We start from the raw sequence: 10,911 nt of genomic DNA, 5'->3' as shown, positions 1-10,911 counted from the left end.
CTCTGCACGAACGTTTCTCACTTTAACACACAGACACTGTTACATCTTGACTGCATTCAGGAAGGGAACAAGATGACAGTGAGCAATAAAAAGAAGAAATTTGTATGTTTGTGCTGGAACAGAGTAAGTCAGTAAGTGGGTCTTGCCAAATAACTCCAAGAAATAAAAAATTTAGGAAGGAAGCTGCACAAGACTAATTCTTTAAAAAGTTCACGTGTATTCTTCAGCAGTGCTCAACCTCCCCAAGAAATACCAAAACTCACAAATAAGACATCTAACACACTGCAAATTCGTGTATTAGCAACACACACAAGGAGAACTGAAAGACTGAGCGAGCACATGTAACAGGAAGCCATGCAATAACAAAAAGGTGAAGGCAGACTGATTTTCATGGAAAAGGTTTCTACAACTTAAAGCAGGACGTTACTGCAGAACAGTAATCACAATGGGATCACTCTGTCCTGTCACTGAAAAGAGTTTAGATATGAAAGAAGTCACACTGAGAACATGAACTAGCTATGAGCATTTTCCCAACCTTAAGTACATAGACATCAAGCATACATGGGGTTCAGAGTAAAGACTACTGAACTGTAACCCTTATACTCTACTGACCTGTTCCAGAGGGCTGGCAAATCACTTCATCTCACACTTGTTTTCCAGCAGTGAAACAGCAGCAACATCTATTACAGAGGGACCTGGGGAAAAGTTTCACACTTAGATATAACTGCAAGACTTGACAGGACACAAGAGTTTATACATCTGGAATCTGACAGTTGATTGCATTATCTTGCTATTACTTTCTCATACAGATATATATTTCACGTATAGTATATGTTTTCATGGACTGCTGTGTAGTAGCTGTGGTCGTAAATGCTAATGTGAAAGTAACAACTCCAGAAACCAGAAAATACGTCAACATCCTACTCACCAGATCTATTTACTATGCTGTTTCCGAAGCCCACTTACTTCAATGACATAGAGCACTTTACCCTTTTTAATCCCCCAGAGCTACAGCTGCAAATGCCACTTCCCATCTCAGGAAATACTTATCTGTTTACTAAATTTTAGCCTACCAGCTCAAGCTAGTTAGCCATTCTGAACACAATATGCTTCGTCATTTTGTTTATGTCAGTGAGGACATAAAGAAAACCGCACAACTAATTGAACAATTGGCTTCCAAACATTTTGTGGCTGTATTTTCCTAGCTAGAAAGCCATTTGCTTCCCACACAGGGAGAGGCTGTGCTCAGAGGCTCAGCTCATATTTCATGCAGTACAGCTTTTCAATTTGGTAGAGGAATTACTGAAAAACAAAGCAACAACCCTTACCTATCACGCCATTTCTGCAGATCCTTGTCAGCATAAAGCATTTCTCTGTCTACTGAAGCATGAGGCACAAACATATCAAGAAGGCAAATCTAATTCTGCTCATTTCAGAGGAAGATGCAGCTGAATGAAAAGCAGAACTTGCTTAAACCACTGCATTATCTTAAGAGTTCTTTAGTAAATTAACTATACTTGAAAAGCAACAAAACAAGAAAATAATGATGACCCATGGCTTGAGCAGACAGAATTTTATGGGTCCAGAAAACAAAATCTTGAACAAATCTTGAAGAACTGTTGTGCGACAACAGCCCCATTTAAACAAAGCCACAAGTTCCATTTTACTTGCCTGACAGCTCCCATGTAGGAGACAAGGAATAAAGCTCTGTGCCAACAGAAAAGAAATAATGACACTAACAAGAGTTGATGTAGCAGATAAGTACAAGCAAGGTCACTTCAAACACTGCCACCTGAAGCAAACGGACTAGCAAAAAGTTGAGAACTTACCAGCTAAAATACGGCTGTTGTTGTTTATTCATTTTCCATCTACCTTTTTCACTACTCGGTATCAAAAATGTTGTTGATTTTTAAAGCTGAGAGGATGACAGACACTCCTTTTGGCTTGGGGTACTTTTTGTCATGTTCAATAGAGAGCTAAACTATCTTTAAAGTAAAAAAAAAAAAAAAAGTGGAAAAACACAGCACTTTTACAGTTTCTAACACAGAAAGGTAATAATCAAGGCCCTGTTCTTCTGCCACCCCTTAAACACTCCTCTCCAGGTATTTTCACATAACTGACTGCAGAAATCCCGAATTACTCATTCAGGATGCAAAGTTTAAGAAGTAAGTGACTAACAGCACTGAAGTCCTGACAACCTATGTGGTGGAAACCACTAGTGTCAGTTACATTGGTACCAAATTTCTTAATGAAGAAATGCTTTGGTGTCATGTCTCCAAAATCCCACAGTGCGCTTTGTTAGCATTTCACTACAAATACACAATGGGATCCTTGCTAGAACTTACAGAACAGTTTTACTTTACGTTACAGTTTGATTTTACTTTCTGTTCATTCTTTGTATTCTCAAAGTATAAATATACAGACAACAAAATATAAAGCCTCATACAATGAAAGAAATAACTGTCACGTTTTAGCTGCTGATGGACATTTTGATATTGTTTAATTTCTGTTACTTTGATAAACAGAAGGAAAGTGTCCCCAGCATTTTCAACGTTCATTAATCTTTTCTGACAGTTGCTGAATTACACCCAAGGAGTGCAAACTAGGAAGTACAGAGGCCTAAGCAAGACCAATCAGACTTAGATGAGAACTCAATATAACAACTGCTACAGGGGGGAAGAGAAAAAAATATCTCCAGAAAAAAAAAATAAAAAAGAAAGGAAAAAAGAAATAGAATTAAAGAAAAGCAATTCCTTGCCACCTGCAATTGTTTGAGAAATCCAGACTCTGCCAGAACACAACTGCTCTGCAAAATGCACACTTCTTAGGAATCAGGACAGGTAGCACTGAACTTAAATTAAAAAAAAAAGAGAGAGAGAGAGAGAGAGAAAAGACACCATCTCACATGCTATAGTACACGCACAGAAACAAAGACTGTAAAAAGCACTTCAATGGCTTTTATGTTAATTCATACATGCAACAGTAGACTCATTAAAACTCCTATTAGTTTAACGCTTTTCTGTCAGTCCTCAAGAAATCAGCATTTTCCTATTTTACTCTTCATAGTTAGTAGGCAACCCTGCTTTCTAGCTCATGAACTAGGGAAATGCCAACTCCAGCTGTGTTCTTAAGGGAAATATAAAATAAAACTAATAAACAAAAAAGAAAAACTTCCAAATTTTACATACTTTTAGTCCTAAGTAGTCATGTCATCGATAAGAGAGGAGCAAAGTAGACATTTTGTTCAAATATGAAAAGCTTACTTCAATCAAATAAGAACCTCAAATCGTTATTCCAGTGTAAAAAGATCAAAAACTTGGTGGATGGCACTGGTTTCATATGTCTGTATTTTAAAAACTCTAATTAAACTTTGCTTTTGTATTAAAACATCTACTTAGAACCTCATCTAAAATTCTCTTCTCCTAGTGTACAGTCAATAGCTACCTCTACCAAACGATGATCAAACAATTCTATTTACATGCATATCATGTATTTAAAGCTAAGACTGCAATCAGGGGCTACCAAGGGCCCAATGTTCTTGCAGAGACTCAAGAGGAAGGAAAAAGTCAGCCATACAAGCAACAACTAATAGTAAATCAGAATGGAAAGAAGTGTTTATCACCTCTAAGATAGTCCCACGATGAAATGGTTGCACCAAACGTTTCTCTCCCACCCATTCAAAACCAGTCACATTTTGACACAGGCTCACGTTTTTGACCAACAAACCCATGACGTGTACAGACTCCAAAAAGTCCACGTGTAGTGGTCTCTGAGTGTGTTTGCATCAAACTCTGCATATACAGAATCCTGCAGTATTTCTTGCCAGAGTACTAATAATACTAATACTAACATATTCCATTAGAGTCCATTATAGTGAAACACTTGAATTCACACACAGAAAGACTGTATTTAATGTTTACGTTTACATGAAGAAATGAGCAAGAACACGATATATATAAGAACACAGAATGTAATGATTAGAGACCATCCTTGAATGCTTTCAGCAGCATGTCAGCTGCCAGCCCAGGAGACAAGACACCACTAAGAACTTTTTCTTCTAGAAGTGGAATCTTGTCCTTGACTGCCAAGTGACTCCGGAAATGTTCCAACATATTTTCTTGAATGAGATTCCACATCCACACTTTCTGCTGCTTCCGTCGTTTCGCAATCAGCTCACCGCTTGTGAGCATGAGGTCACGAAATTCGGTCATTTTATCCCACATATCTGAGACACCCTCTCCAGTTTTGGCAGAGATACGCATTACCTGTTGGATTCAGAAGAATTTTTAAAGCCAAGTAACTACTGGGCTTAAGGGTTCGATTACTGCATCAGGTAGACTGCAACAGCCAGGTAACACAGAAGGCAAGCTTGCTTCACCCAGTGCTGCTCACAACAGTTTTGCGCTGCTCACTCTTTTCTCCGTGAAGAATAAAAAATGAAAAAAAAAATCTCAAAGATGGGATTGTACCAACTCTAAGTAGACCTTGAGATCCATCATATTTGGGACAAACGGTTTGTTCAACTGCTTGTGTGACAAGTGAGAATCATTTTAAATACGATCTTTAGCTAAAAATGCGCAGCGTTGCTGCTTTACTTCAGTGTAAACTTGATTATGTAACTCTGGTAGACAGGTGCTGATAGCTACCCTTCTGCACTCAAAATATTCCAGAAATGAGGTATTAAACTTCCTTTTAGATATGCTTCCCAAATCAGGAATTCATTCTGCCCAAGTATTTTAGGCATCCTACAGAACCTGTTACATATTACTTCTGTTTTTACTCTTCTTAAGAAAAAAACCTCTCTTCAATCTGACTGCTGAAGTCCCTACACATCACTAATTTCTTTTTTTTTTCCAGTAGTCAGACAATGCCATCACTAAAACAGAGACAGATTTCTGATGACCTGTTTAAGTTACTGGTCTCAAACAAGGGTTCTTGGTTGCTTTTATAAGGCTTAATAAACAGGTACCCATCAGATGCATCAGCTGCGTATAAGATAGCAATGATCTGTTGAACACAGAGTGATGAAAAGTAAAGTACCACGTTCTGCATATATGATTACGTCAAAACAATACACTGCTGCAAAAAGAGGAATCGAAAATGCCAAAACAGCATTCTGCTGGAAACATATCTGTTTACACCTGCAGTGATTTACGGTGTTAAAAACCTTATCTGAAATGAAAGAGATTTCAGTACTAGAAACTTTTCTGCACTAACTTCAGTCATTACATTTCCCATTACAATGACAAGCAGCTCTCATCAGATCTAAAAACAAACATGATAAAACAATGGTTAAGCCTCAGGCAGCTCAGCTGACATAACTTAATTCAAGGAGTCAATTTTAGGCAGTGTAGAGCAAGTCTCCTTTATATACTCACATACAGAGTTAGAGCGTGTGCACACATACCTATATTAGTACTGAATCTTTTTCTTAATAATTTACTGTCACCTTTTAATATACAGAATAATGCAATAACAATAAAAGCACTCAGAATGACAACCCCTATAATCTAGGCACTGCATACACCAATAGATGAGGCTCTTGCTCATAAGAACTACTGTTAGCTGTTTTAAAAAAGAAGCAAAAAATTAAAAGGAAGCACACGAACAATGAAAGAACAAATACAATCACAGGTTTGAAAGTTATAAAAAGGGGATAAATAGCTCACAGCACATTTAAGATGATCAGAATTTACCAAAAGCAAGACAAGTTAGTACAACTATAACCCATGTTAGAAATTGGACTGCTAGAGCTGAGATTGTAGCTCATGACAGAAATCACAGTGGGCAGGACTGTGGCTTTGCAGTGTTCCATGTGGCACGCCTTGAGATCAGAGGTGAAATAGGAACAGTGGCAAACAAGTCTCTCACACAGTGCAAAAATCTAAGCGATCGTACTAAAATTTTTCTAAAAGAGCTCAGAGAGACTTAAAGCAGCTGGGTGAGACAGTAACAGCTGTAAATCATTCAGCACTTTTTCTGGGAAGACAACAAACAACACCTCAGCAGAAATGCTACAGCAAAGCACACACACCTTTGGTCTCCAAACCTTCGAACGCTTGCGAAGCAGCTTCATAGCACTGACATATTCAGCTTGTATTCTCCGTGCAGGCACAATTAAATCACCATCAGCTTTATTTATAGCAACTAGATCTGCCATCTCAATTATACCCCGTTTGATACCCTGCACGGAACACAGAGAGGAATCATGAATACCCAGAAGAGCTGCAACACACGGAGCTAAGGGCAGAAAGCAGATCAGAAAAGCTTGGTTTCTGGTGGCTCCTTCTGGGGGATGGCTGGATGCACTAGCCATGCCACAGCTGGACTAATGGCCTCTATCATCACCAGTTATTATTCTGACATGGGGATGCTACGTACGGATTTCAGAGTTTACATGAGAGACCATTTTATGCACAGAGACTTAAGTTTAACCAAAACACGACCAAGTTTGCAAGACTTGTTGCATTGTTTTTCTGTAATAAAAAAATGCTCCCAATAAATCGCATGTAACTAGTAAATAGGTCATAGTAAGTCACAGAACATCAAAATCTAACTAACTAGTACATCTCATGTATGGTTAAAAAAACATCAGATCCCAGTTGTGCGATAAACTGGTAAGACACTGAAAAGACTCCAATAACATCAGCACAATTGACAAAATGCTACTGAAATTAACCTGCACAGACTACATTCCTAGACTTTAATTTCTCTTGCTAATCTTAGGTAGCAATTAAGAAGAGAATGTGAAAAATACCTGTAATTCATCACCACCAGCGGGTGGCAGCACCAATATAAACATATCAACCATATCAGCCACAGCAAATTCTGACTGTCCCACACCTGAAACATTAAATCCAGAGTTTACCCCTCATGGCAAGCTTCCACAGTCACATTAATGACAGCACTTGTAACAAAGGGCGGTTTTGCACTGTCCCTCTGATACAAACTAACCACAGAATCACAGAGTGTCTGGGGCTGGAAGGGACCTTACAGCCCATCCAGACTGCCGTGGGCAGGGCTGTCCCACACCAACTCAGGCTGTGCAGGGCCCCATGCCACCCCGCCTTGAGTGCCCGCAAGGACGGGACACCCCCAGCTTCTGTGAGCAGCCTGTTCCTGTGCCACAGGACCAATAAGCACAGACAACACGGAACACACCGTTCCGGTGTTGTTACAGGATGCAAAAAGGTACATGGCTAGAAAACTGACAGCAGGTATGCATTTTCACCTTGTATAAAAGCACAAGCAAAATACAAGAAGACAAAGGTTGTAGTTAGCAATGCAGCTGATATTAGATATCGCAGCAGGACAACTGGAAGAAAACCCTAAGTACCTACCTACTGTTTCCACAAGAACAACATCATAGCCCCCTCCTTCACACAACAGAATGGCTTCATTTGTAGTCCTTGTCACACCTCCTAGTGTCCCTCTGGTTGGAGATGGTCTGATGTATGCATTCATGTCTCTTGACAACTCAGTCATCCGTGTTTTATCACCCAATAAGGAACCTTAAAAATTTATTGTTAAACTACTTCAAACATGTAAGACAGCCACATCTCCCTTCCCTGTTTCCCTGCCGCTCCCCAGATGAGCAAGAAAAAGTTAACTGTTTGGCTCTCCTGCTTTTCAGAAGCTGAAAAGGCCTGACAAGCAGATCTTACTCGCATAGAATACGAAGGATTTATTCTAGGTCAGAGTGGAGTCTGAAATTCCTAATCAGCTTGTTTTGTGACCCACACGCAGCAGGCCACAAAATTTATCTTTGCTGATTCTTTCCAAAAAGAAAAATTTCCCCATTATGACCCTGGTACTTGCTGCTGGTGTGGGGGTTTTATTTGCTTAATGCCCATTCCAAAGGAGATGCTCCATTCACATAAGCATTGCAATACTGGCACAGTGCTATTCTACTGATGTAAAATATGAATGTACACGTACAAGGACATAATCTTTCCTAGTTCTAAGTCAATGCTGACTGAAATTTGTTTCTTTTTAAGCAGCTCCTTTGCAGCACCTTCTAACAATGCAGACGCTAGAAATAGCAGCTAACAATAGTTTCAGGTGGAAAGAAACATACGAGTGTTCAAACACTGGAAAAGAGTAAACCCAACAAAGCCAGGACAACGATGCATAACTCTCAATTTCATACAGTATGGGGTACAATATTTGCCCCAAAGAGATCCCTCTATATTTCAAGATATATTAGCAACCCAACTGAAACATTAACTCCTACTTACCACCACTTGTACTAGAGGAGGGGTCCACAGCCAGCACTGACACTTTGTGTCCTCTTTCTGTAAGCATTTTCCCAAAGCATTCAATGAAAGTTGACTTCCCAGCACCAGGAGGACCAGATAACCCTAAACAAGCGTTAGGAAAATGGGAAAAAGAACCACACAAAAAACCAGCTCGTTAATGAAATAAATAACATGCTACATAAGTGCTGTCAATGCTAATTTAAAGATAATTCGTGATTTATCACAGTATCGCAGCAAAGGTAAATAAAAGGATGTGCCACAATTGATATACCCAGCTAAGCAGCTGTAACTAGCTTGAAATACACACTGAACAGATGAGCTACATCCTTCCCTGTCAGTGTACTTGACAGCTACTGCTGACTGCCTAACATCTCATAATGCATACTGAAACACCACCAGCCATAGAAAACAAAACAAAAACCGACCAGCAATAGCTGTCCCACAGCGACCAAAGAAACATACATTACTTCTACAGCTTTTTTGAGAACCTTTTCCAGCCCAAGCTGTTACTTCACTGACAGCAGAAGCAATCTAGAATCATTACAGATCATAGGTAACCAACGATGCAAGATTAAAAGAGTACAGTGCTTAAATGACAGTGGCGATGAAAGGTGAGCGCTGTTGTTCTGCCAGAGCAACTATTGAACAGGATTAAAGGACTAACCTACTCTAAAGGCAAGCGGCTTTCCTCGATTTAACTTTTCTTGTTCCCTGTGGTAGGATAATACCTTCTGAAGGAGCACCTGGGCTACTTTCTTTTTCCTAGTCTGAGTTGACTCTATGAGTGTAATGGCTTCAGCTAAGCAGGCTCTGTGGCCATGGACGAGGCCGTTGTAGAGTCTGTCTATAAGTCCTTTTTCTGTGTCAGAAAGGTCCTGTGCATGCTGCTCAGGGGCAGCCTGGTGACACAGCTCTCTGCTCCAGCACTTGGACGAGCACATCCATTTCCAATGACACAGGTGTGCTGGTGCAACAGACCCAACGCGCAGGAAATCCGATCTGCAAATGAAAGTCAAGCTCTTCAAGGGAGCTCTGCCACAGAGATAGCGATGAGGGAACCTCAGCAGCGCAGATGGGATCTTCATTGACGCGTATGAGCTCGCCTCTCTTTGAGGAAACCCTGAGGAGACAGGGCAGCGTTTTCAACTTCCTTCCAAGAACTCGGAGCGCTCGAGGAGTGAACGCGAAAGACGGTTCGCTCTTCCCACTGAAAAAGCGGAACAAAACGACGCTACGGAACCACCGACAGCATCACACCGCTTTATCGCTGCGCACTACCAACGACGGGCCCGCTCCGACCGAGCTCCGCCAGCACCGGCCCCCGCAACCGCCTTTCCTCCCGCGGGTCGGGACGCGGCGCCGCACCTCTTCACTGCGTTCCCGCCTTCACCACCGTCCGTCCGTGAGGGCGCGCGCGCCGCGTGCACGCGCTGCTCTCCGCGGCCTGCTGCGCCCACGGGCGGTCGCCCCTCCCCGCGGAAGTGACGCCGTCACGCAGAGCCGGAAGTCCGCGCTGCGGCCGCCCCTCTGCGGGGCGGTGGGCTCTGAGGAGGACGTTTTTCCTCCTCCTGCTTTAAACAATGCCACGTGCTGCACAGAAAGACTCCACAGAGCACTGCAGATTATATACAGCCGTTCTCTCAGTAGGCAGGAACAGAGATTGCGCAGCTCTGCTACAGCCATGCACTTCTCTTGCATCTCTGATCTTACCCTACTTCATATAAAATACACAAAGTACTTCCCTTGAAGCTGGACCCTGGCTCACGTCTCCCCACTCTGTCCTATTATAGTGCTCTGCTCCGCACAGGTTCTTGTAAGGTAAACGACCAGACACACATCATTTTGGTCTTTATTACACCCAAACCAATGCATTCTGATCAGCCTCACTGTTTTGTGCTTTCTGACCTCCAGCATATGCAGCTCCCCACATGTACTGCTGGTTACCTCCAAAAGCACAGTCACAGTTCTGAGCCAGTGCTATAACAATCACACTTAAAGGTGTTCGAAAGCACTGTGGCATGAAGTAGAGGTGTATGGCATGCACATCTTTGGACAAAATACACAAATGGAAAGTCTGTAACTTGTAGCAACACAAACAGTATTGCTATGAGCATCTTCACCAATTTCTATTGTGCAAATTCACATTCCATGTAACCGGCTTCCCCTGGCAGTTTGAGTTGGATCCATTCGTACTTCCTTTCTCTGGCAGAACTATCATTCCCACAGCTTTGCATATCTCCTCTTTAAGAAGTCTGGAAGCAATTTTTGTGCACATTGCCACTACAGTATTCAATATATTCATGGAAACACCTATAAGAAACGTGCTCTCAAAGTAAGTAGAAAAGTGAAATACTCAATGATCTAAATGTAACTTCTTCTCAGCATTTTTCACCAAAGCAAATAATGAAATGAACAGCACCAGCTTTTTCTCCTGAGCATATGAAGATGTACTTGTGCTGTATCTAGGAAGTATCTCTATTGGTCCCTCTCTCTGGATGTTTATTAGTGGGCTACACTTGCTACTGGTAGTGGTTACAAGATAATTACATTCACATTACTTGAAAGAAGAAATAATGTTTATTCAGAGATGAGGCTTTATTTCATCACTTCATTCTCCCCTTACAAGGATAGCACAGCCATGCCCTCTCCTCTG

The 10,911-nt window shown here is 41.3% G+C and overlaps 1 protein-coding gene across 1 annotated transcript; it reads right to left on the bottom strand.

The window, feature by feature from the left end:
- Positions 1–3,850: 3,850 nt before the first annotated feature.
- On the bottom strand, positions 3,851–9,664 carry MMAA (metabolism of cobalamin associated A). Its single transcript, XM_065736359.1, has 6 exons — positions 8,923–9,664; positions 8,238–8,360; positions 7,341–7,511; positions 6,758–6,843; positions 6,035–6,184; positions 3,851–4,265 (listed from the first exon to the last, which is right to left on the bottom strand). Exons 1-6 carry the CDS (start codon positions 9,341–9,343, stop codon positions 3,978–3,980), a joined length of 1,239 nt encoding a protein of 412 aa, XP_065592431.1. The 5' UTR covers positions 9,344–9,664; the 3' UTR covers positions 3,851–3,977.
- Between the last annotated feature and the right edge of the window lie 1,247 nt (positions 9,665–10,911).

Source organism: Cyrtonyx montezumae, unplaced genomic scaffold (genome assembly GCF_038088225.1).
Source record: "Cyrtonyx montezumae isolate F1298 unplaced genomic scaffold, pur_monq_1.0 scaffold_2, whole genome shotgun sequence".
Classification (NCBI taxonomy): Eukaryota; Metazoa; Chordata; class Aves; order Galliformes; family Odontophoridae; genus Cyrtonyx; species Cyrtonyx montezumae.
Note: the sequence above shows the minus strand (reverse complement) of the source record. Positions and strands in the feature narration are given on the sequence as shown.